The sequence below is a fragment of the Lepisosteus platostomus genome, chromosome 10, assembly GCF_059453375.1.
Source record: "Lepisosteus platostomus isolate fLepPlt1 chromosome 10, fLepPlt1.hap1, whole genome shotgun sequence".
NCBI classification, from domain to species: domain Eukaryota; kingdom Metazoa; phylum Chordata; class Actinopteri; order Semionotiformes; family Lepisosteidae; genus Lepisosteus; species Lepisosteus platostomus.
Genome location: NC_142620.1, coordinates 49,205,130 through 49,232,714, shown reverse-complemented (window position 1 = coordinate 49,232,714; position 27,585 = coordinate 49,205,130). Strand labels below are relative to the sequence as shown.

The window sequence follows — 27,585 nt, the reverse complement described above, 5'->3', positions numbered from 1 at the left end:
GCTGTTGACTTTGGCAGGCTTGCTGCCTACGTGGGAAATGATTCAACTGCAAACAGAAACAATTATGGGGAGTAGGTGTTTCTGGCGATGAACCCCTTGTCGTGCGACTCTGAAACAGCTGAGTTACAAAATGTGGCTAAAACCTGAAGAAGTGCTGTTGAAGAATGCCCTAAAGCTCTGGGTCACTGAGAAGTCAAATGATTATTTCATCTTGCAGAGAAGGCGAGGATATGGAGAGGGAGGAGGTGGCTTAACAGGTACAGAACTAGCATTGCACTGTAATTTACCGTAACAATAAGAATTTGCACCACTAACGCGTGTCAGCAACCTATTTTTTTGTTTAAATATGGTTTATACAGCAGCTGCACGGTGTTATGTACTGCGGAACGTTTTTTTCCCCTAAATGTAACTTTACAATTTCATTAAGTGACCAAACTGCACGTTGCAGTCTCCTTAGGAGAAATATAATTTAATTATTATTTAATTGATCAACGTCGGTATGTTTTCATCGTTGCTGCTGTGCCCGTTCTTGCGTAGTGATGAACTTTTCATTCCTAGAGTTCATGTCCGCAAATCATCATTCTAGAGAAAGGACGAATACCGCATCACTCTTTCAATCCAGTATGCTGTTTCGGTGTCACGATCCCTGTGTTTATGCAGAATATTATCGAAACAGAGACTGGCATGATAGGTCCCATTCTTTAGCGAATCCTTTGTCTTCTGCTGCTACAGCCCCAGATGTTGAGATGATAAAACAATCCGCACGCTGTCAGTGTCATAGACCCAGATGTGTTTACGGCTCCGAATTTCGAAGATGTTTTTTTTTTATAAGTGTGTTTTTGGGTGGAGCCTTAAAAGTAGTGTAGTTCAAAATATTCTTCCTGTCAGACGGTATGCTAGAATACATAATACTGCAGCTATTAATGTCTTAAAAAAGATATGGACAGCAGTAATTTTCACTCAAGTAAAATTTAATACTTGTGCATGCCTCCTATTGCCACCTTTTGTGTTTTTTTTATCAATTTTTATTATGTGCACAGCATGTGTGAAAAATTGCTTTTGCATTATGTTTCTTCGCTACAATAGACATCATTAACCTTGAAAACATTTCTTGTCCATACACTACGCATGGGGAGTGTATAGACATTAACATAATAGAGGACAGCTGCTTACTGAAGAAATTCTGTCACTGTACCTTGCATACTATATCATTGTTAGTGTGACCTCGCTGACATAACAGATTGGCCCCTCTTCATGAAGTGACAAGGTCAGTAAAAGCCATTCACAAATCAGTACCAAGCACACTACCAGATAAATAATACTTCACTCTGGTGTAGTATATACATGGACAGAACACTGCTATGTTGTTTTATCTTTTTAATGAACATTATGAGAGCAGTGGTTTATACCTAGTTGTGAATGTTCTTGATCTTGTATTGTACAGTATGGTTTGCTGATTACTAGTTGCTGTTGAGATTTGACAAGGGAAGTCCAAAGTGTTTCTAAAATGGATTTTCATATTTTAATGTAAGTAAATGAGGTGGGTAAGAAGGGACAGCTGTAGGCATTTCAGTTACTAAAGCTTAATCAGTGGGCTTACAGTCTTCCCCTTACTTTGATGAAGGCGACCACATTTAATGCCCCTAAATTTGCTTCAGATTTTAGATCCTTAAATTGTCAGTCTCTGAAGTTAATCAGCAGATGTGTAATTGCACAAACGCTGACCTTTGCTTCATTTGTTTCTATTGTTTTCTCTTGAGAATTTATTTTTGCTTTGAAAGATTTAAAAATTGCGTGGAAGGCAAATGAGCTTGACTCAATGGACAATGCAAAACACATCCAAGCAAACGTACAGTGAAGCTCTTTTTTTTTGTGGTGGTATCTGCGATGTGGCAGGTTGGCCTATTGGCTCACAGCTTTTGATTCCCGGGCCCAAGTCAAGACTTGAGTGCCTTATTGTGTGGAGTTTGCATGTTCACCTCATGTCTTTGTGTTTTTTTCTGGGTGCTGTCCAGTCCACCTCCTAAAGACATGCTGTTAAGGTCAATTAAAGTATCTAAATTGCCTGTGTATATTTGTATGTACAGTATGTGTATCTGTGCCTTTTGATGGAGTGCTGTTCCACTTTGTGTTCTATGATTCTGGAATAGGCTCTGGACTGCTGTGAATCTTACCTGCAAAAACCAGCTATATGCTAATGTTTGGAATAGGACAGAGTCTCTTTTGATATTTTTATGGAGTACAAATACAACAATACTCAGCCTGGCTATAAATGTGTGCGTTAGGTGATGAACAGTATTTTTGGATTGTGAAAACACACATATTTCAATCAATAACAATAACTCACCTTTAATATCGAGATTCATAATTAGGAAATTAAATGGAAAGAAGAACGACCCTGCTCATATCTACAGCTATTAAAAGCTTTGGGAAAATTAGAAGTCACTAATTGCCTGTGTTAAAATCTTCTTTCATGAGCGATAAAACCATCAGTAAGGAAGACAGAAGCTTCCTGTGGTTGTAAATGTCACTGCAGAAATAGAGAATTAATTAATTTCTGTAAAGAAATGTAAAGCAATTGACAGGTTTTGACTGCACAATATGTGTTGTGAATTCCACTAGATGAAGTAATTATATAGAATAAAGTGTTAAAAAGAGCACTATTCCAAATAATGTGCTTCTATTTTTCAAAGACAAGTATTTTTAGAAATGATCAATGAAAGTGGATGTGTAATCTCACTTCAGCATACTTTATGTTGATGCTGTTGTTTGTGTTAATTATTGGATTGTGTTAAAGTACAGTATATCTCAAATGCTTGATTAACTCCCATAGCATTTAAGGCTGGTGTCTGACATAAGTAATATAAATACATAAGTAAGAACGTACAGAAATGATTACAGGCAAAGGCTGCTATTTATTTATTCTCAGAGTGTAAGAAAAGAAACATTAAAGGGAAAACAGAGACAATGCTGTCTTTCCAGTGACATTTCAAAAAGTCTTCTCCTTAAAAAAATAAAAATAATTAATTAGAAAAATTTGTGTGTGTAGTTTTTGTCTGCTTTTGGTTATTTTTGATTGTTAAAACAGTTTAAAAGGTGGCATTGAAGACCTTATTGCTTGCTGTTTGGATAAAAGCTGATGACTTAGTTACACAACTATTTTAAACAGCTTGGAATGAACTGTTATAAGTACTGTTTTGTGTGGATTTTAATTTGCAGACAACCATCTTGGCTGATTTTCACCAAATGAAAATGTTGACTTTGAGTACAATGAAAGGGGAGCTTTCAGAAAGGTCACTGACTCAGAGGCATATTGAACTGTCATTACAGCTTATTAGCAAGTAATGTCCTGAAGTGGGCTGTACGTTCAGTGACGTATCCTTTTGAGCCAAGGAGTCTGGGATGAGCACTTCGCTGCCCACTCTCCAGTGAAGTGCCTCTTTTGAAAGCCATTCCATGTTCAAGGATCTGCACTGCAAACTTTGCATAGACACATTAAAGCTGCTCAATTTATCAAATAACCCATGAGAGACAGAAGCCGCCTGTCAGAAGTTTAAAAAAAATAATAAATAATAACTAAATAATATATCATCAATGTATTCTGTTCTGCTAAAAAAAAGGAGTAGAAGCCTGTGAATAGTTAGTAAAGCCAAAAGTAGCTCTTTACAGTGTGTTATCACTGCATGCCATAGAGCAGTGGTTCCTAATTCTGGTCCTTGGGTCCCACACACCTAACAGTTTTCATTCCATCCCACCTTTGTTATAAAATCGAACCCTTACCTTAATTTAGCAATCTAACTAACTACTCTAATTGAATTTGCATTTTGTTTCTAGTCACAGGTTTGCAGTTTTATTTCACTTACCAAATACAACGGTTAAAGTCCCAATATTTTTAAGAGCTGGGGACAAACAGTTCATTTTAATCTTATTGGTAAGTCAATGCAGGATTTGATTGCGTAACTGAAAGTGTGGCAGGGACAAAAACCAACAGGTATGGGGATCAGCAGGACCAGGATGGGCAACTACTGCTATAGGGCTTGACTACCTTATCGGATATGAGTTTTTTGTTTTAAGTGTGGCAACTATTCTATGAGAAACCCAAAGCTACGGGAAAAATAATTTGGTGTATGTACAGTGCTTTGCAAAAGTATTCATAGCCTTTCTTGGTGTCTCATTGTTGCAGTAAATGTTAGCAAAAACTACAGAGAAAAAAGTGAAATATGTTGATTGCTTATTCAAAACTGTGAACTGTTTTTGGTGGAAGCACCTTTGGTAGCAAATATGACTCCACGTTTTTTGGGTAAGTTGCTCCCACTTTGCACACTGATACAGTATCTGCCCATTCAAGCTTAGGGATCATTTATGGACAGCAGTTTTCAAATCTTTAAGCAGATTCTTAATAAGAGTAAAGTCGGGACTTTGATTGGGCTACACAAGGAGTTCACTTTCTCGTTCATAAGCCACTCAAGAGTAGCTTTGGATCATCATGTCGAAAGGTGAATATTCACCCCAGTTTTAAGTCTTTAGCAGACTTGGATGGATTTTTCTCTAGACTTTTCCAGTCCTTTGCTCCTTCCATTTTTCCTTCAATCCTAACAAGCTTTCCAGTCCCTTTCCTTCCCCTTAGGGAAGGATGAGGATGTTCCTTTTCCTGTTCACAGTTTTCCACCTTACCTGGTGGCTCATTTTGGAGGAACACCCCGGCCTAGGCAGTGTCTGTGTGCGACGATGCACCTTCCATTTCTTGAGACTGTGCTCACAGGGCTATTCAAAGACTTTGATGTTGTTTTGTACCCTTCTTCTTAGTGTGAATTTTCCTTAGTCTTGCTTATGCAAATACATTCACAGAACACATTTCTGAGTATCATGTAGCTCTGTGTAAGGTGACCTCGAATTAATTTTCTAAATAAACTGCTGTTTCATGTTGCCTCAATACAACAAAATGTCCTGCCAATACTTGGATACAACTGTTCCAAGCAGCAAAATAGCACGATGCAGGTTTGTTTCCTCTTTGACACTGCTGCTTCCAATACTTGTGACCTGTATATTAATAATCTCATATTGACAGGTTTAGAAGGGAGGAGAAGGGTGCGAAAAGAGGAAGCAGACCTGTATTTGTACATGGCAATGAGCTGCATTGTAACCTTGAATTCCCCTGTTGTGCTTCTGTTGTCACCAGTGCAGAGTAGTGTTACATACTGCAGAGTAACCTTTTTTTCCCCTTCTCTGTGAACACTGACACAGGTCTCCTTGTGGGAACACTAGACACCGTCCTGGACTCCACGGCTAAAGTTGCACCATTCCGTATACTCCACCAGACGCCCGACTCCCAGGTTTACTGGTCAATAGCATGTGGTGAGAACAAACCCATCAGAACTTCATTTGTTTAAAACTAGAACAGTGGTATTTCTGTGTAGGAATGCCCTTAAATCATGTTTAACGGAGTAAAATAGTTTCGTTTGTTAACATTACGGTAAGGTTTGAAGCCTTTAAAGTAAAATTAGACAGCTCAATATTAGGAAACCATTGCTTTACTTTGTATCCCAGCAGTAATACGCAGTGGTATGCAGCATGGTTATGAAACTCTGCATCTGTTTTGTCTTTTGATGTGAATAAATTATTGTGATGAGCACAAAGAATGGAATATTTAGATGTAGTTATTGTATTTTTATTGTACTGTGCAGTGAAAGCAGAGAAACAGATGGGATAAAATAGTTAATATGGACAGGTAAAATGTCTCCAGATGAAAGATGAGGCTCTGCAATAAGTGTCTGCAAAAACAACTTGCATTGTACATAAAGTAACATGTAATTTCCTATTTAATTCATTTTGAATATACAAGAGGTCAGCCTGTATTCATAAGCTATTCCACATTGATCATATTATTTTATGTTAAACATATGCTAAGTATGAACAGTTACTTGTAATAAAGTACACGTATTACCACGGCAACTACAAGGCCTTATTTTAAATAGTTCAGGTGGGGAGCTGTGTCAGCATGTATAGGCTGCAAAGGAGCAAGTAATAGGTTTATTCCATGCTGAAAAGAGAAGAAAGAAAACAATGTTTCGGCTGTGAAGCCTTCTTCGGGTGTGGCATATGGCTCCACACCCAAAACGTTGTGTTTCTTCTCTTTTCAGCATGGAATAAACCTATTACTTGTTCCTTATTTTATATAGCTTTCCATCTGACCGAGGTTTGCTATACTTTTGTCATTCTTTTTTTCCTAATTTTCTATACTACAGTGTTAAAACTATGAGGGTGCTATTTTGTATGTTATATTTTTGGAAAATGAGTATAGAAATCTGAGCTATTGATCCACTGCCATGACTTATTGCATTTGGTAAGAAACTCATTTACCCGGAGGCAGAAGTTTCATCACTGCTTTTCTGATAGCCCCTTTGTCCCAGTAAATACACTGGTTCTTTGACAAATGGAATTGCTGTGCTGTGTCAGCTTTTCAAAATCTCCTTGTCTTTGGCCCCTGTTCTAAAGTAAATAGCATGCTCCTGAGGGTACCTTAAGGCAGTGATGTAAATTATTGCTTCAAAAGGTGTCTCAGGCATCTCATGCTACTGTAATAACCTCAGGGGAAACCATAAGGTCAACTAGTGGTATTAACCTGAAAGTGCTCTTTAACCTACTTGTTTTTATTACTCTTAACATTGCACTGAATCATTTTATATAATCCTAAAGCAAGGTGATCATTTCAAAGAGGGCACACAATTCAACATCTTTCTTTTGTTTGTGTTAGAGTGTGTAGAAAATAAACCGATTCAAAAGGATTTCACATGAAATTCTAACCTTCTCCTTCACTCAGGTGCCACCAGAGAGGAGATTGTCAAACACTGGAAGTGGCTGGAGCAGAATGTCATGAGGACGCTCTCGGTCTTTGATTCCAGCGAAGACATCACCAGCTTCGTCCAGGGAAAAATAAGAGTGGGTTTCTTTTTTGATTTAAGTATTTTAGATCTCAGTTGTAGATAAAATAGTAGATACTATTTTACACGAATAGAGCTTCTTTAGCTGAACTGCATCTTTTGACTTTTTTATTTTTATTTTCTTATTAAAATACGTTGCTTAATAATGAGTAGGTTAAATCTCTTCAATGTATTTTTACTTGAATTTTTAATAAGGACCTCTTTATGCAGACTCTTTACAACATATCCTCATATGTCTGCTAAATTGTTAAAATAGTGTGTATGTATATGGTAATTGACTACACTGTGTGTAAACTCTGTGATGGATGGGCGGACGAACCTACGGATGGGCAGAGGGACGGATAATGGGAGAACCAATAGGCTGATAGATGATGGGCAGACCAATGGATGGGTGGAGGGACGGGTGATGGGTGGACCGATGGGTGGAGGGATGGGTGATGGGTGGGCCAATGGGTGAATCGATGGGCAGACCGATAGGTAGAGGGATGTGTGATGGGCTAGATTGGAAGATCAATGGTTACATAGATAGATGATTGAATGGATGAGCATTTGGTCTGCTATCCATCTTATTAGATGTGCAGTGTGCACAAGGCTTCAGTCTGGTATGTTGGTTTTTTTTAAAAGGGACTTCTGTTCATTTCACAGGGCTTGATAGCAGAGGAAGGAAAAAGCTCTCTTGTGAAAGAAGAAGATCCTGAGAAGTTCCGGGAGGCTCTGCTGCGTTTCGAGAAGTGGTTTGGCCTGCCGGAAAAAGAGAAGCTTGTTACCTATTATTCCTGCAGCTACTGGAGGGGGAGGGTCCCCTGTCAGGGCTGGCTCTATCTCAGCACCAACTTCCTCAGTTTCTACTCCTTTCTGCTTGGATCTGAGGGTGAGCAGAGAATGCAGTTCTACTTCACATTTCTTCAAGTGATCCTTTTCTTTAGTTGTATTTTCTTTAAATCTCACAAAATACACTTTTTTATTGGGGTTATGATTGGTATCCAGATATGGTTTCTGTCTTATTATTTAGTAGGTGGCAATAATGTAGAATAGAGGAAAAACGTTAATAACACGTTTTCTTTGGCAGTGAAGTTCATTATTTCATGGGATGAAATCTGGAAACTGGAGAAGACCTCCAATGTGATCCTGACTGAGAGTATTCATGTGTTTGCACGGGGGGAAGACCATTACTTCTCTATGTTCCTGCACCTCAATGAGACCTTCCTGCTGATGGAGCAGTTGGCCGATTATGCCATCAAGAGACTGTTTGACAAGGAAACCTTCGAAGGAGATCCTGCTCTTAGTGACCCTCTTCAGGTCACAAAGAGGTACAGAAATCATGGCATTGACTTGTATGCGAAGGAATGTCAGTTCAGTCAGTGAATAGGCCTTTTCTTGGATGTATCTGAAACCCAGCTCTGCATACTGCCTCAGTGTTTTTTCTTGAAATGTAAGAAAGGGATGTTTTTCAGATTTAAATAATTAATAATACTGCCTTATAGTGTTGAGAGTACTGAGAGGAATAAAATTAAACATTTGTATTTATTCATATGCTCCTGTTCGGAGCTTTATGCAAAGGCGTTTGAGTAGGGAACTGCATCACGTGCATAAGCTGCAAAGTTACAGGTAAAGGTTCATTCCATGCTAAAAAGTAAAGAAAAGAAACGCAACATTTTGGCTATGGAGCCTTATTCAGGTGTCAAAGTTCAGGTTCCTTTGAGATTTGAATTCGGATCACTGGATTCAGAGCCAAGAGTGCTAACCATTACACCACAGAACCAACATGGGACCATGACACCTGAAGAAGGCTCCACAGTCAAAAAGTTGTGTTTATGTTCTTTTCTTTCCTTTCAGGATGGAATGAACCTTTACCTGTTCCCCCGTAAAGTCATAGCACAATACTACGTATCTGGGGATTTACAGATCTTAGCTTTCTGTTTGCTACTCTGCTCACATGAGGTATTCTTGGTGACCAGCTTCATTTCTTCATTTACATTCCCCCTTCACCCTCTTTCCCCCAGAGGCTTGGAGACGCGGGCCCGGAACGAGCAGTTCAGGGCTTTTTTCCGGCTGCCGCGAGAGGAGAACCTGCTGGAGGTCCACGAGAGCTTCCTGTGGGTTCCCTTTAGCCACTTCAACACCCTGGGCAAGATCTGCGTCTCCGAGAACTATCTCTGCTTTGCAAGCCAGGACGGCAGCCAGTGCTACGTCATCATCCCCGTGCGAGAGGTAAGAAGCTGTTTTTTCGATGCCCTCCTGGACAGCACAAGATATCTGGAATTTTTTTGTGCCTTTCTGACCATGATTTTATGGATATTTCCTTTGATTCAAAATACTCAGAGGTGCTGACAAAGTCAATTCAGAGAGCTTCTAAATGAACAGTGAATCGCCAACCAGACAACAGAAGTGGAAATGGTGTGAAATTGCTTTTAAAACTGAGAACAAGAGGCGCCTCTTTTCCCAAAGGCTTGTGGGAGTATGGAACAAGTTTCTCAGTCATGTGGTTTAAGGCAAACATTCTTTGGTCTGCTTTAGGAAATAGCTAGATGAGATCAATAAGCAACTAATGACCAAACGGGCCTGATCTTCTCATTATTTTTTTAGCCCATGTAATGGCATTTTACACTATATTCTACAGCATAGGTTAGTCCTTGTCCCAAGTTAAAGAACTGTAATTCTGTAAAGGCTGGAGATTGATATATGAATGAAATACTGTACATATTAAGTGATAGAAATGAATGGTTACATATTTCTTTTAAAAAAAAATAAAATTTTGACATTTAAATCTTTGTTAGTATGCTGTTATGGTTTTCACATCCTTTGCTTTTTCCATAATGAGACCTTATCGGCTTGAGGTAAAAACTAGTGGAAATCTTCTCAAATACTGTCTGCTATGACTGTGATGAGACCAGAACTGTACTAAGCACATTTTCATGGGATTGGAAGGGATCTTTCCTGGTTTTAATGAGATACATCCTGGCAGGTTGTTGGAGTGGAGAAGTCGGACAGTGCGAACAAAGCATTGACTGTGTGTGTCAGGGGGAAAAGAGCTGTCCGCTTCTCAGAGGTCAGGGATTTTGAGCGCCTTGCCTATATAATCCGGATGAGGTGTGGGACAGCAGCCAGCCCCCAGCACAGCGGCACAAGAGAGGTATTGATCCGCTCGCTCATCCTTGCTTTCAGACAGGCCTGCCACTTGTACAGTATGATTACCAGTTGGATGCCCTTTTGAGGGCTTCCAGTCCTAAATCTGCACATACAGTACCTTCTACAGTCATGATTTCTCCTTTACAAAGAAAGGAAAAGTCAGGCTACAAGGGTGAGTGCCAAGATAAATCAGAACATCCTTTCACTTTCACTGTAGTTCAAAGATAATGAATTGTGTGTGGATTGACACTGATTCAACACAAAATCCATTTTAGGATCCCAACATACAAATCTTCTCACTGTATCATATATAATTACATTGCTTAACAACCAATGTCTGATGGCTTGTGTAGCTCAGCCAGCCTGTGCAGGCAGCAGCACTGTTAGGCTGTCTGAGTCACGCGATGATTAGCTGCTCTTCCTCCTAGTCCACAATTATTTGAACAGTTGCTTTGCCAAATTAGTAGTTTTTCCTTTTTCAAGCCAAACTCAAATGGCTAAGTTGTAATGGCATTTTAAAGGTTTTTCCCGTCATCTAGAAACATACTGTTTTTACTGAAGCAGTGAGTCGATGCATATTAATTTCCTTTAGCAACAGGTGCATGAGGGAATTAAGGCTGACAAAGAAAGAGGAGACCCTGGTCCATCTCTTCATTAGTCATTAAATTCATGTGGATTTTGGCTTTGAGTTGGACTTGCATGCATAAACGTTTGCCAACATGACTATCCTTCTCCAACACTGAAATCTGAGAGTGGCAGCCATGCACAGTGAATCCTCTAAGCTGGAAAATAAATCTTGTATTTAAAAAACGAAAGGAATATTTAATCGTTTAATCATCCCCTGTGAATTGTATGTCTTGTAAATAGAAATAACGCTATTTAATTGTTAAACTAATGGCAGTGCTTTGGTCTGTGTTTTGTGGTTCTTAGAACATGATTATCTTCTGTTATTTTGCACTTGCAACACACCTTGAAATGCTCGCCACTAGTTAAGTGTATCATTAAAAATAGTGTTGTCACTGAGAGATCATGTAACAGTATATTAAAATCCAGAACAGAGGGTGCCTGTTAAAACTAATCTTGTATCTTGAGCTGAAATTAATTCATTTTAATGCCTTTTAGCAAAAAAGATAAACCATCCGTTCTGTCTCAGTAGAGATTTGGGATATCTTTTATTGCTCCAGTTCTAATCTTTCTTAAAAATACAGATAATGTTAAGTGACAATGTGGATAATGTTAAGAATTTCAATCATTTGAGATCAATTTTCATCCACCCACATACTCACATACTGTCATATTCATCTACTGTCAAGATCTGTGTGAGAACATATCGCTTATATTCCCTGATGGTGGAAAGGGATTTTGCCCAAAGGCTGAATGGAGCACCTTTCATACCTCAGCAGATCACTGAGGCCTGTCAGAGTCTCATTGAGCATTTTGAGGACAATCCTGAGGAGGTAGCTCTGATGGTGGGACAGAAAGGCACAAGCAAGACCGTTAGCACAGAGGCCCTGATGACGGTCTTCCATCCGCAAGATGCAGAAAACCTGGATCCCAAAATGGTATGTTAAAATAGGCTGATGGACCTGAAAGATCTATCCGAGTGTGATACACGGTAGATTTACTGAGTAGAGTTCAATTCCTCGTTCTTGGGGAAAACAGCAATGGTTTTCTGTAATTACCCTGCATGCATTTCCCTGTAGCTTTCACCTTATGTTCTGTGACAGCTGGAGCAAGATTGTGCATGAGGCTTATCATTTTTTTATGCACAATACATGTTGGCTTTTGAAAATCACAACTTATTTTATCTAAGATGCAAAGGGTGCACACACAGCCTTGTGCCCAAATAAATTACTCTATGCCAGGTTATTTCAATGCCATATTAATGTACCCAAAGTCTTTTGAATTTACTTCCATGAAATAATGCAGCAGAAAATGCCAGCTCTTTTTGTCTTGTGTCAGCTGTATTGTTCAGTTAGCAATGTTTTGCTCAGAAAGACTGGGCCTCCTGGATTGCTTAAGTATTTTCAGATGACTGTGGCACCAAATTAATTTAACTGTCCCATAATCATATTACTTTCAAATCAGAGTGAGATGAGGACTTCCCTCTCAATTCTGCCTAGTGCATTCTATTTATTCTGTGTTATTGATTTTTAAATGATCTTGCTTTATAGTCCCTACGACCTTTTTATACCCTTTAGTTTCCAGGAACAAACATGAGAAGACATCGATTCAAACCACTGAAAGACAAACCTAATCCAGTTACATTCATCAGCTACAGCCTTGTAGTGATTTGTTATACCTGCAGTATTTTACAAATATTGAGAACTTCGTTTTGGTGATAAAATGACTGTTTCCAAATTGATTGAAAATTATTTGAAAAATGAAGACATTTTGGTGAGTTGTATGTTATAAAATGTAAGGAGGTGGATTTTATAGCAGTTAAGGATTTTCCATAAGAAATATCTCTCGTCAACGTTTTGCCTGTGGGTTACATGTACATAATAAGACCTCAGGGACCAGTGACACAAAAATAAGTCATATTTGTAGGTACTCCTATATTATATTAGTAACAGAAAGCAATCAACTTAAAAACTATAATTTCTTAATAATAAAGGAAAAGGTTAATCTCTTAGAAATTTGAAGTTATTTTACCTTACTGACTAGAACAAACAATATAATGTGAAAGTTTTTTTTCTGGTTGACATTTCACAAAGCAGATAAGTACATCTTAAGTGTTCTTTACTGCATTATGCTTGGGTACACAATACACAAAACAGCTGGAGACGTGAAGGTAAATTGTATTATTTCATTGTCCCTTGTGTGACAACTACAGGTGCAATGCATGAGGAAGATAGCAGTGTTGGGAAAGTGCTCAGTAGTACCCTCTAGTGCTCCAGGTTGTATTTACAAGAAGAACTGAAGTTCAGCTGCCCAGTGGAGCTAAACAAAGACATAATAAATACTGTTTTTTTTTTCTTGTCAGAATTTGCAAAATGTACTGACAGGTACTTTACGCTACTGATGTGTCTTGCTGCATCCTTCATTGATGTGTTAACAGCTTAAAGAGAAGATGAAGGAGCAGTCGTGGAACATTCACTTTGCAGAGTATGGTCGGGGAATGAGCATGTTCCGCACGAAGAAGACCCGTGACCTCATTGTCCGTGGTGTTCCCGAAGCCTTACGAGGAGAGCTGTGGCTGCTATTTTCAGGTGCTCATTCTGGCTGATCAGATAAATCCTTCTAGAAACTAGCTGAATGACTGCCAGCAGCCATTTTGTTCCAGTATATGCATCTTCAAAGCCAGTATATGATCATAACAGCAAGTAGTTTACTCTCACTGGCACTGGGAGTTTATAAAACTGATACCTGTTCTATGGTCTTGGCTACCTAATGGAAAGTAAAAATAGACTTCTGGGTTTTATTTAAAATCTGACTTTGTGAAATGAAAGACGTTTCCAACCATGTAGGTTTCCTTTTCCATCTAAAAGCCCAAGGGCTTTTAAACAATTTTCCTTACAGTAGGTCTGAAGGAAATTCTTCATTCGTTAATGTAGCCAAATTAAGTGTAAAATGTAGTGAAAATTGAAATAGGATTCTTCAGTCAGAGATTTCTTCATATCTCCCAGGTGCTGTCAATGATATGGCCACTCACCCTGGTTACTACACTGAGCTGGTAGAGAAGTCTATGGGCACGTGCACCTTGGCCACCGATGAGATCGAGAGGGACCTGCACCGCTCTCTCCCTGAGCACCCCGCCTTTCAGAGCGACACGGGGATCTCCGCCCTGCGCAGGGTGCTCACGGCCTACGCCTACAGGAACCCCAAAATTGGATACTGTCAGGTAACCCCACCCCGTTCCACAACTGCTCCAAATTGAAGACTGGAGGTTTGCATTTTCTAAAGCTATGTCATGAAGCGGCATTTTGTCAGGAGATGTTTCTTGTTCATTCGTTTTTGTCTTTGATTCGTGAAGGCGATGAACATTCTCACATCAGTCCTGCTCCTGTATGCAAAAGAAGAGGAGGCCTTTTGGCTGCTGGTGGCAGTATGTGAGAGGATGCTGCCAGACTATTTCAACCGGAGAATCATCGGTAAGTGGGCAGTTTCATTCCAGGGCTGTAAAGGTAAACTTACCAGGTATTGCATCGGTTTATCTCCTTACTGCACTGTTCTTTTTTTCCAGTTTTAGAATTGGTTGTAATCTTTAGCCAGTGTGCTTTGTAACTTTTTCTGTTGTGTGCTTGTGCACACATGCTTGGCTTACACTTGTTTTGCAGATAGAAGATCCTTTTTATTTGCCTATAGAATAAACTGCTTAGCAAATCGAACCAGATTCCTAATAATTTGTGCACCACACTAGGGAATTGCAAAAATGTGTCTAAATAACTTGCAAAAACCCTACAGGTAGGCAGTACAGCTTTTACGATCTTAACTCCAAGGTTTTTTTTAAATCGTAAATGGCTTGGAAAGAGAGAAGAAAATTATCTTTTTATCTCGTATTTCATTGCTATTTTGATTCCACGGAGATGATTTAAAGAAGCCTCATCCCTCCATTGGAGACAAAGTAGACAGACTTTACTGTTACTATGTGTGTCTGGCACTGCTAGGCAGTTCTTCCTCTTGAGCTGATTGGTGTGCTGTGCTGTCAGTCACACGGTTCCACAAATGTGTGCGCCTGCAGGAGCCTTAGTGGATCAGGCTGTGTTTGAGGAGTTGATCAGGGAGCGCCTGTCCCAGCTGACTGAACACATGACAGACATGACCTTCTTCTCGTCTGTGTCGCTGTCCTGGTTCCTGACTCTGTTCATCAGCGTGCTACCCATCGAGAGCGCCGTGAATGTAGTGGACTGCTTCTTCTACGATGGCATCAAGGCCATCTTGCAGCTGGGGCTGGCTGTGCTGGACTACAACATGGACCGGCTGCTCACCTGCCGTGATGATGCTGAGGCTGTCACTGTTCTCAACAAGTAAGGCGCTTATGGCTCCTTGATACTGCTTCCCTTCTCTGGACTTTTTGATAGTACTTGTTTTGTCAGCTCTGCTGTTACGCCAAATCAGTAAGGTGATTTTAGAAGGCAAGTGTACTTTTGACATTGTAGAAGATGAATCACAGTAGGTGTATACATAATGGTTAATGTTACATCATAGCATTACGTACTGTAGAGTAAAATGCCACACTACATAACTGTCATTTTATCTGCTACAATACATTTTCGACTCACTGCTTTTATTTTCGGATCTCTAATAAAATCTTGTTTTCAGGTTCTTTGACAATGTTGCCAACAAGGACAGCCCTTTGCCAGCTACTGTGCTGCAACAGGCTCCTGTAGGGAGCGATGGGAATAAGTCTCATCCCAGAGTGGATATCACTGACCTTATCAAAGACTCCTATGAGGTACTATACCCTTTTGATCAATTGGATTGTTTTCTGTAAAGGCTGCCCTGGCTGTTTGGAAAGAGAACGGAGGCTAGCATTAAGTCCAGATGTTCCTAAAGATTTATAACAGTTTTAGAACTAAAATAAAAGCATGTAAACCTCATTGCAAAATAGCTCTAGATTATTTTTATTGTACAATATAAGCTTTATATTAATCTTCATTTTATTCTGAATGTTGTAGTTTCGTAGTCTTGTGTTTCAGTATTCATTCTAATTCACCTTTGTAGAGCCAAACGTGGTCGTCTTTGTTACACAGTTCCATCAGGATACTACTTCCATGTATCTTTTTTAATCTTTGTGGATGAGGGTCTTCAGATACCAAACCAGACTTTTTTGTGTCATATTCTTCATAGCCAGACTATCAAAAAAACATGTGTTAACAAGATGATTGGCTTGGGCAGGTTGGAGGAGTCTTCCTGCACTTCCTCATTCTCCTCTGTGTGCAGGATTTATAGTCACAAGCCGGGCCTGGAGTGGTGATTCCAAAACAGATGGATAGAATGGAAAATAATTGGTGATTCTAAATTGATGGCACAAATCATTAAGGTAGTGCTAAAGCTGTCCATTGAATGAAATTTATAGTTCAAAACTATCAACAGTGTGTTAAAATGGAGCAGTCTGAATTAAACTGTGTACTTTTCTGAATAAGTATAAGTAATTTAATGCTGAATGCTTACAAAGAACAATGTAATCCTTAGAAATATGGTGGCATTCGATCTGAGGAAGTGGAGAGCATGAGGAGAAGAAACAAACTGTATGTGATCCAGACTTTAGAAGACACAACAAAACAAAATGTTGTAAGTAATATATACTCCTGTTACCATTAAAATTCTTGAAATTTAAGAGCTATCTGGGAACAGTAGAATATTTAAACATCTGAACAGGAATTCCAGATGTTTTCACTTATATTCTGTCAGCTTGTAATAGCTTGCTGTTTCATATTTTTCTAAAAAATGATGAACGTTTTGTGTAGAGTTGGTTTGTCTATGCCCTCTGATGATTGAATACACTGTTTCCAAAAGCTTCTGAAAATATAATGTAACTTATTTTTCAGTTAAGAGTTGTGTCTCAGGAGGTGAAGTTTAGTTCAACTGAACTGGAAGACCTTTACAATCTTTTCAAGGTATGAATGAAAGCCTTTCATGTCTTATACTTGTAACGGCATTGTTATCTAGCCAGTTAATGAGAAATTTAAAATTAATGATCCCAGCAGAGTTTTGTAACAAGACAGGTAGATGGCGGTGGTTTACCCTAACCACAATGCAAAACCTGACATGCTGAATGAGAACTAAAAACCTGAAAATCAGTAAGACTTTTCAGTTAGGCTTTTAAATATTTTCTTATCAAAATTGAGTATCAGCTGGTTCACTGTGTTTATTTTAATGGCTTTCCTTGGAGCTGTCCGTGTGCTGGAATGCTCAGCATTAAAATTTAGGACAACAGACAAGTGATTTGGCTTAGCCAGTTCCACAACGCTGGGTGAAAAACATGTGACTCTACAGATTAACATGTTATTTATCAGTTACTACACAAAAAAAACACAAACTTTCAGTTCCTGTTCTTTCAAATTTTTCAGGCAACTCTTGGTTGTCCAGCTTTTCAAATAGGATGTCTGTACAAGCAAAGGCTTCTGTGATGTCAAACGTTTAGGGAATTTCATGCGTGTCTGTTTTCAAGTAGGTCTTTGTAACAAGGATGTCACTGCGGTTTGTAAGATGGAGCTACAGTTTCAGCTTTAGCCTCTTTTGATGAAAATTAGAATCCATCCTTTTCAGGAATGATCCACAGTGAAATTACAGGAAGTTCTGAAGAGCTTACTTCATTCTCTATGTAAAGCTCCTGGTGGATACTATTTTGTATGATCAGTTGCCAATACACTTAACTTTCCATCACCTTGCCTTACTTTTGCCCTGTATTACACTATGTGTATAGTATATTGAGCATAACACAATGATGTCAATGAAAGAATGACCACTTTCTCTCAATATCCATGAGGATTAATATGATGTGTGATTGTGGAAGTTCTGGTTAAGGATTGTTTGTACAAAAGACTTCATCTATGTATTGAAACAGGAATACTTCAAAAAAGTAAAAGCGGTCCATGGTGTTTGGCCAATTTCTTGATTTCCATGCAGTTGGTCAAATTTCATAGAGCCTTAAATCTGATTGTGCTTGTGGTTTTAGCATGTGGTCTGTTTCATGGGTCTCGGCTTTATACAGAGGCAGCATTTCCTGAGTTGTTACTGGACGATGAACAGCCCCATCCTCCTGCACCATGACCCCAGCCTGCCATATCTCGAGCAGTACCAGCTGAGTCACCACCAGTTCCGTGCCCTCTTCCTCCTTCTGAGTCCCTGGGCCCATTGTGCCAACCTGGATGCCCTTACTCTCTGGACGTTCCGCCTCCTAGATGAAAATCAAGATGGCCTTATCAACTTCAAAGAATTCTGCTGTGCCCTGGGTAACAGGAGTCCATTGACCTACATTCTTGAGTTCTCTAAACATAAGAAGGGCTGAATGGCACCCTGTTGTTTGTAACCATGTTCGTATCTGGCCCGTTTGGTACTTAGTAGTTAATTGATCTGAGGCTTTCATTCAGCGGTTTCTACTTGAGGCCTCTGGTTTGTGTTTGACTCTTTATTCTAAAGATATCTGCTATAAGAAATATTACTGGATATCATAACAAAAACATGTACAGTACTGCTATCAAGATAAAGTTCCAGAACAATTTTTTTGGTTGCAGTGGCTAATAGACTTTGAGTAGCTTCAAGGCCACTGACAAAAAAAAAATCTGCTATAAAGTAATGTGGGGAAGTTGAGATGTGTGGGTGGTCTAAATTAGTGAACTACAGATACACCATCACTATAGTAACAATAGCATCAGTACCCCTTTGTATGTCTATTTTGTGTTTACAGATGTTACATACAGCGGAACATTTACGGAAAAACTGAAATTCCTTTTCAAGATACATTTACCACCAGGTAAATCTGTCACTCCAAAAATCAGGATAATAAAAGTCAAGTTATCATTAAATGGTAGTTTCAGTATTGGTACTTTACTGTTTCTGCTCAGTCGAATTACTGTCTGTATCTATCGCAAACTGTCTCAACCTTTAGGCTATTTTATAGTTTTTTTAACACTACAAATAATCCAACTTGTTTTTTTACCATTCACTGCTACAGCAGGACATTCCCTTGTGTCCTTAATAGCTACTGACTTGTAATCTTCCGGCTTTCTCTCTACTTACAGTATCTTGCCTTTCTAACATCTTTCTTTCACTGCTGTATGTCTTTCAGCATTTACAGAGATAGAAACAGAGAGTCCTGTGTTCTCAAAAGGCAACAGCTTTTCTAAAGAAGATCTGTCACACTTGAGTCGCCTGAATGGTCAGCTTTGTTTCTCTCTTTTCTCACCTCTGCTGCTTTTATCCACTTCACTGTCTGAGAGAGAGCTTCATTTTCTTTTCCTTCATTTGCTGTGCGTTGCTTTTACATCAGTCTTCAGAATCTAGGTGCCATCTTTTGAGCAAGAGTCAGATCTCTGACAAGGCAGTTATAGTTCTTAACCAAAAGCCTGTCAAAGTTCCAGAAAACCTGACATTTGAGCAACAAATGAGAGGGCGGTGACCAACTGCAAGCTAGCATTTCTTCTCAAAAGTTCTGGTGCCTAATTTTTCATAGCAGCAATATGAAAGACTCAGTATATAGGGATGAAGTCTGATGTTTTTCTGCTTTGTCTTGTGACACAGTTATTTATCCATTTCAGTGTCTGTACCAGATGCTTCTGAAGATGGAGTCATCAGGAAAAGCCCAGAAAGAGGTAATCTTCTTACAGAAAACGTCCTCTCTGATAGTTGTTGCAGCAGGGAACACTCGGTCTTAACATTAAAATACACAGTCCCTTTTCAGTTTAAGTTGAACATCTCATAGTTTCAATAACTAGAAAAATAATAAAGCTGACATTTTTCCTCTCACAGATATAAATAAATCCATGCTCAGGACATAAATGGCTTGAAAGCCTGCTGAAGTTAATTTTCATTGAGAAAGTATTTGGCCTGAGGTCTTTTGTGGCCCAGCTGTTCCTTGTGAGAATGCCCTGGACTGAGCTGTTTTCATTGATAATCAATCAAGCTTAAATAGGCTTTGAGAGTGTTTTTATTACACAGATTCCTTGTGGTTATTCATGTGTCAGCTACCATGGCTATAATATTTTATTTCTATATAAAAAGGAATACTTCTAATACACGGATACAGTCAGTTTTTATGTACTGCTGTTCATGAAATGTAGTGTTGCTGCAAAGCAGTGGAAGTGTCTAGAAATAATACTCACATGAAACAGGAGGCAAATGAGCTGAGCTTTTCAAATTAAAGTCAAAGGAAATGTCAGTACAGAGAAGAAGCTGGTCAGGTAGGAATATCACTATCAGACATCTCCGATACTGCCTTTCAGATAGTTTTTTTTCCTCCAGTGCTGGCCCTATGTTAAATGTTATTACGGCATTAAAGAAATTTCACATTTTGTAGACCAGTTTGGGAGTAGGCGTGCTTTTTTTTTGTTGAGGTTAGTGTTCAGATACTCATGAATGAGAGTGATCCATTTGAACATGTTTACATTTACTTCAGTGTACCTCTAATTCCTGTTACTGAAGGAAGTTTCGAAAATGATTTGCTTAATAAGTGATTAATCTTACTCTGAGTGCACTGTACTCACGGCTAGAGTACATTTGCAGAATCTGAATTTTATTCAGATTTATTAAGTGCTACTGTGGATTAAATTTTATCACAGTCATCTTGTTTTAATCAAACAAGTTAACAGATGTCAGAATTAACTGCACTTCCCATATTGCAAGATGTCTGGGGTGCAGGGAATTAGAGAAACATTGTGGTGAAAGTAACACCAAACTAAACTGTGACAAAGTCAGCTGTGCACAGTGACAATTCTGAATTGGATGAAGTAATTCAAACAGGCGATTAAATGAGTACTTGATGGTAAGAACTAGAGATTTTCAGCTTTTTCTGGCCCAAGGAACCCTTTTAAAGAAATATTTCCCCGTGTAAGGACACTCTGTTTAAAAATAGTTTTTTTAATTAATTATAGATAAATCAATTTTTAATTATTATAAATAGATTTTTATGAATGATCAAAATTTAAAAACATAATTAGAGGTGAACACATCCACAATAAGCATCTACAATGTAAGCAAATGAATTTACACATCATGAGACTTGGGATTGAAAATCCTTGATCTAAACTAATCACTTCTGTTGTTTTTTTTTCAGGGAAAGGTAAAGTCGATCTTCAGGCTTACCTTAAACAATGGCAGGATGAGCTCCTCAAAAAAGAAGAAAGCATTAAGGATTTGCCAAGAATAAACCAGGTAAGGAAACTTATGCTACTTGCGCTTATGTCAACTCAATGGAAAGACCTTGATTTAATTAATAAAAGTACAGAGTGTGGTTTTTGGTGAAAAATGTCCACATTTATGGTCATGACATTGTTATAACTCATGCAATGTGCAGTAAATGATGTGCACATCCATGTGGCCAAAATTTCTATTTTATATATAGCAGAAAACAACAATAGTCCAATTAGTGAGTCATTACATCACCAGTTCATGTATGTTACATTTACACTGTAAAATCACAAAATCCCTAAATAAAGATTTGGAATCCCTTTCTAAATAGGGATTTCAGTCCCAGCTTTAATGTTCTTACTGTAACCTGTAGGTGTATGCATAAGTATGTATAACAGCATCTGTAAATACAGATGCTATCTCTAAGTGATTGCTGTTTTGAATTTGCTTCTATACAAAACTGGATTTTGCATTCACACGATCTTTTCCCAGAAGACCTTTATTTACATTTTCAGAGCTAAAAACAATTTTACCCCCCTCTGTTTAACTGCAAGGCCTAAAGCAGCATGTTGTTGCACATAAGTGTTTCTAAATTTCTGGTGTGCCTGGAGCCTGAGTGGGCAAGAGTCTGCGGCAGTCTGTGACGGTATATTCTGAGCCACACCTCAGGGTATATGTGCAGATTAAGGAGGCTCCACTGGCAATGTGCATGTGCTACAATGTGAAAGAGCTACCATACAGGTGTTTTGAAATCAGTAATTGGTATACAATGAATTAACACAGGATTTGGAAAGGTGGGATATTGCATGTTTTAATGTCAGTCTACTTCCTACAGTATGTTGCCTTTAAATATACTTTTCTTTTCTCTTTACGTTTCTAAAAAGTAGTAGACTTTATGTTACATTTCAAGTTATACCACTTATCCTGAAATGAACTTCTATTGTTAAGATCTCAGGATAATGAAGATGTCAATTAATCTGCTTATCTTTTCAATTACGGGTGCAATGAGGTGGCTGTGAGTTCCACTGTAATGAAACCCAGCAAGCGCAGTGCTCGCATGGACCCGGTTATTTGAAGGCCTGCTGGTAACCACAATGAATCCTTTCACCCAGTGTTTTTAAATTAAGGAATGAATCCCAATGCTCCCTCGCTCTATGTCCTGAAGGCCCAGTTCATCCAGTTCTCCAAGACGATGTACAACCTTTTCCATGGGGACCCAGAGGAGGAGTCCCTGTACCGGGCAATCGCTCGAGTCACAAGCCTCTTACTGAAGATGGAGGAAGTCGGAAGAAGGCTGCAAGGGTCTGGCACTCTTACCCAGGCTGCCTCAGTGCAGTCGGACACCGTGCAGCCAGAGAGCAAGGCCCTGCTGCCATCTGAGAGCTCCCCAGGCAGCCCCAGCATGCCAAGCACAGCAGAGGGTGGGTTGCAGCCAGAAGAGATGGAGTGGTCTTTCTCCTTCGAGCAGATCCTTCCTTCCCTTCTCAATGAGCCTGTGATCGTCCGATTCTTCGAAAAACCCGCAGGCATCCAGGCAAAACTGGAGCACGCCAAGACTGCTCAGCTCCGAGCTCAAAACAAGAAGTGAAGGATCCTTTTTCCAATCCTTCATTAAAGCCATAAATGATTTCTTACTTATTTGTGTTAAAGGGATGCACCTTATATACCCTTTTATTAAACACACCAAGAATCCTATCCTTTTTCGGAAAGGTTTTGGCAACAAAGGTAATAAAAGCCTTTATTTTTCAGGACACCTCAGATACTTGCTTTCCAGTTGTGAATAGCAGGCAGGTGTCTTGTTTTAAAACACCTGCTAACTAGATTGACAACATACTGTACTAGTTGCTGTTTTGGCAGCACCAGTTTTTTTAAAGGAAATTCAAGTATTTGGGGATAAAGTTGGTTAAAGTAGAAGGAGCATTTCTCCTTGCAAGTATCAGACCATTTAAGGTACTGTCTGTTGTGAGTTTTATGTTGGCTGGAAATGGTTTGGAATGTGTTAAGCCACCATTGCTGTTGGTTTTTTTAATTGTCCCAAAACTAAAGCAAAGGGAAATAGACAGTAAACTGGCTGGCTGAAACTTGGTTCATAGATAAGGTGTCGTCCGCTGTCAAGGTGCCATACACTGAGCTGATAAATTTCAACATCAAAAAAGGCATAAAGAGAATTTTTTCTTATACTTTAATGATTTGTTAATGCACAAAACACCTGTTTGGAAACAGCAGTACCCAAAGGTTTCCTTAGTACGGATGATTATTGAGTATTGAAATACACAAACTCCACTGGTTGTGAGCAGATTTTACTGTTTTTAAAGAACCAGTTTTAACCAAATTCAAAACAATAACCTCTTAAAACTGGTCGAGTCTGAACAAGCTGTTGGCATTTTCCTTTCAGGGAAATGAAATGAAACCGCGGGTCTGAAAATTCTTGGGTCACCTTCAAAAAACTATAAAAGTCCTATCTGAATTATCAAGATCAAGATCTGGGCACTTTCCTTTATCAGCATCAGGAAAAAATATCAGTTTGAAAGCAGTAGTTCAAATGTTGAGAGTTTTAAAGCATGTTAATACCTACATTAATCAGCTGTGATCTGTGCTTTGTACGTTTAACACTGAAAGGTATTTGGAAAGCGGGAAATGCAGAGGATCTTTTGAAAAGCTTTTATTAAATGCTTTTTAGACAAAGTATGTAAAGTTGGCCACTTCTTTATGCATGCTCTTTAGGAACATATTTTCCTGATTTTTTAAAGTAAACATTATTGAAAGGTGTATTTAATAGCAATGTAAAGTTTCTTGTTAAAATCGCCCTAAGAATCTTTTAGGTCATCTTAAAAGTTCTAATTTGATAACACGTTTTGCTCGATTGTGCATGTAATTTCTCATTGCTGATAAGCTAGCCAAATATTCGTTTGCAGCATTGTTAGAAGACTTAATAAAAAAAGAGAATTCAGGCAGGTTTTGAGGGTCAGCAAAATGCAGAGGGTTGTGGTGTTGCTATGCCTCTGTTGAAATTAAATTTAACAAGAGATTTTTTTCTTTCAGTTTGAACATTTCTTAATTTTGTTGATAATGGAATGTATTAGGAAAAAAAATTGGAGAAACAGGTGTTTAGTGTGTGTTAAGTGAACTTTAAGTTAAGAGTTTCAGTTTTTAATAAGGGTGCTGTAACTGTTCGGCTGTTAACAGATTTAATTGTGGAAGGTACAATGTTGTGTCTTTAATTCAGTACTATGCCTTCAGATGGCAACAGCTGATCTCTTACTTTAGATGAAGGGAACAATAATGTGTTCTAAAGTATGTTTATTTCAAAATACTGTAGCAAACAAAGGGGCATGTTTCTTTTGCTGTTTAAAACAAGTTGGATTCATGTACAGATAACATTCCTGTAGTATATTAGGTTTGGTGAGTCTTGAAAATTATTAACTATATTATTTAATATATTTTATAATTTAATATTAATTTATAAAAAAGAATGCATTGGTTAATGGATTTTGAAACAAATACAGACAGTCTTTTAAACAGGCATTAACAGTTGGAGTGTTTAAGACGTGGTAGATAAGACCTTGAAATAAAGTCTGTTTCATTCAACAGTATGTTCTGAAGTACTGTACGTACCAGTATTAAAAACTTCAGAACAAATATCATGCTAGATGCAAAAGTACTACTTGATATATCAACTGTATTGCAATTTGCAGTTTGCCTTTAATCAATATGCAACTTTGTTATGCTAATTAAATGAGTTGTCTGATGATATCCATCATTAATATTCCCACAACAAAAAACAGAAGGGTATAACTAAAACCACAGAAACCACTTTCACTGTGTCAATGCGAGCGTTTTCTGAAATTGTATTTTAACGTATTCCAGCTTTACAGACAATACTACATACCTCTATAAGTGTCCCAGTAAGAGTGCTCACTTTCAAGTAGTACATATACTTTTATATTTCTTGTATATTAGTCTCATAAAGAGAAGAAAATATAATTTAAAAATGTTAGTTGAACAATGTTTGATACTTTAAAACGTTGTACCCTCATACATAACTAGACAGCTGGTTTCTAAGACTATTTTCGCAATGTCTGTGTGAACCATACTGCCAAATAATACAGTATATGTAGAAAGTCTACATCTACTAAATTGTGTTGAATAGGAAGACTTAAATACCTTCTGTGTAGTCAGGAGGAAAAATGTGTTAAATTTAAAAAATGAACCACTTATAAGAAAGTTTGACTAGCATGTAGAATTAGGAGTGTCACATTTTTGCACTTATAGTTCAGTGCTTTAGATAGGGAGGACATCTGCAGTCTAATACAAAAGAAATATAAGGTATTTATCAGAAAAAATGGCTGTACAAATAGAGAACTCTTTTGTTTTGACTTTATAATTATTATATTCTTTAGTATGAAAATGTAGTAAATCAAGTGTATGTCATAAAAATAAACATTTTGATCCCATTAAATATGGCATTTTCCAAGATTTGCTCCAGGTTTTGTAAAGTAAAATGCAGAAACATATGTGGTTAAGTATGAAGACAGCCGTACAGAAACGAGATGGAGTATCCCCTTATTTCTGAGACCTGGTGCTTCCACAGAAAGCACCCAGACATCATTTTTTTACGTCTTCCTCATCAATGTAGTTACGTATTTCCTCTGCTGAAGCTATTGGGGTCTCGTCTTTCAGTTTTCTGAAGCACACCACAACTGTACAGTTTTCTGGCTAATAGCAAAAACATGAAAGGAACTGTAATATACAGTACACCTGTATACATTGATTTTATGATATTGTAGCTTTAGAAATGTTGCCCCTTATTGTGGTAATGTATTTATAGGAGCACAGAAACTAGAAAAAGTTAAATAATATATTTTCCTTATCTTCAGATGTCTTAATAGGAAAAAAGATGGCCTACTTATATCACTAGTGAAACATCATTTAACATGAATTAGGAAATATTTATGAGAGCATATATAATTTGTTTACATTGAGAACAGTAGGATGTACAAATTGAATGAGTATAATATGCAGTAATTTAAAATGGAAATATGAAGCAAACTAGTCTAGACTTAACTTAGATTAATCTATTTTTTTAATTTTTGAAACTTGAGGCCTGTAGACAAAGTAAGACCTTCAGCGAGTTTAAGTAATTTCATAGTGAAACACTAAACCTGGCAGCAACTTAATTGTAGAACAATTTCTAGAATCTTTTTGACAGATCAATGGTAGTCCTGGAGCTATTGTATGATTAAACTTGTGAAGGGTGATGTTTTATCGGTGCATGAAAGAGCTGTGTAATTATGAAACAAAAGCTATCATCCAAACTAATAAGCAGTGTCAGTGGTTATAATTTGCAAAAAAAACAAGTCGCATAATCCTGACTTTGAAATAGATGCTTTATTTTTTTTAAATAAAGCAGTGTTTGAAACTAAGATTTTTGAGGCATTTTAAATGAACAATTGTAAAGCTGGAAGGAGACTGTTACTGTACCTTCAGTTTCTTTAAATCAGCTGTTACCTATTTGGGTGTTGAAGAATTTGAATTGCAGTGATTTGCATCTCAAACTGCTGTGTCCTTATGTGTGCATTTTTTAAACTAGGACCACTCTTTAGTTTGAATCTCACTAACTAAAGGATGTTTCCACAATAAAAGATAAAGGAAGAACGGTTATAAAAAAAAAACCTATAATATTTGCTGTTAAAAGGAAATAAAAATGTGTTTTGCAGCAAAATGTTGACGTCTAAACATTTCAAATGTGGTAACTTTGAACAGAATGTGGACAAAATGAAACTTTTTCACTTGTTTTACACAAGTCAACTGAATTAACATAGCATTGCTGCCCTGCAGTGCTGGGGCTCTGGGTTCGGTTCCTGGTGTGATATCTGCATGGAGTTAGTATGTTCTCCCCGTGTTTGTATGGGTGTCCTCCAGCTGTTCCAGTTTCCTCCAAAGACATGCTGGTGGGTCAACTGGCTTCTAAGAAAAAGTGTCCCTGGGGGTGAGTGTGTGCGTGCGTGTTTGTGTCTGCTTCTGTGTATGCCCTGCAGTGGACTGGCGTCCCATCTATGTTGTATGCTGCCTTGTGTCCGTTGTTTGTTGAGATAGGCTTCAGCTTCCCCGCGACCCTGAATTGGATAAAATGGTTAGAAAATGGATGCATGGATTATTTATGCGAAAGATTTATCCAGTTTTCCCCTAGATAACACCCTATAGTTTACAGTTTATCATACTGTTTGTTGTGCAATCAATAATTAGAACACTTTTGGGGTTTGTTTTTCTTCTAGTATTCTGAAGCATTTATGCGTATTGTAATGAATTTACTCTAGTATGTTTTAGTGCTCAGAAACACTTTATATCATGTTTTTTTTTTCAGATTGATATATATGTAAAATGGATCCAGTAGTGAAAATGGACAAATAAACTGCCACTTTTCTTTAAAGATATTCCTCTGGGGTGTAAATTTATTTAGTGCCAGTTGTCTTTTTGCATATATATATACAGTATACTGTATGTGCCAGGTAAATCAATTAATAATCACACAACATGTACAGTATTTACAATACGACATTATGAATACAGTATAAGGCAAAAGAAAATTGTACCATGCAATATATAATAAACTTGTGTTATATATATATATCAATACATCAAGTGTCTATGTGCAATGGAAATAACTTTTTGAGCATCTCCATGAACCATTTTATCCCTAGCTAATTTGCCAGTAAATTGT

At 38.0% G+C, this 27,585-nt stretch overlaps 1 protein-coding gene across 2 annotated transcripts; it reads left to right on the top strand.

The window, feature by feature from the left end:
* On the top strand, positions 1–27,298 carry tbc1d8b (TBC1 domain family member 8B). 2 transcript variants are annotated; one of them, XM_088596831.1, is made up of 21 exons: positions 1–257; positions 5,245–5,355; positions 6,821–6,939; positions 7,587–7,812; positions 8,011–8,251; positions 8,945–9,152; positions 9,907–10,074; positions 11,471–11,632; positions 13,132–13,282; positions 13,700–13,914; positions 14,047–14,164; positions 14,755–15,040; positions 15,336–15,468; positions 16,209–16,307; positions 16,565–16,633; positions 17,731–17,971; positions 18,427–18,492; positions 18,808–18,897; positions 19,277–19,330; positions 20,791–20,888; positions 22,030–27,298. In XM_088596831.1, exons 1-21 carry the CDS (start codon positions 131–133, stop codon positions 22,450–22,452), a joined length of 3,405 nt encoding a protein of 1,134 aa, XP_088452957.1. In that variant the 5' UTR covers positions 1–130; the 3' UTR covers positions 22,453–27,298. The 2 variants fall into 2 exon arrangements, with proteins under 2 accessions (XP_088452957.1, XP_088452958.1); XM_088596832.1 differs by lacking the exon at positions 18,808–18,897 and having other exon boundaries at positions 9,907–10,085; positions 11,479–11,632.
* Positions 27,299–27,585: the final 287 nt, after the last annotated feature.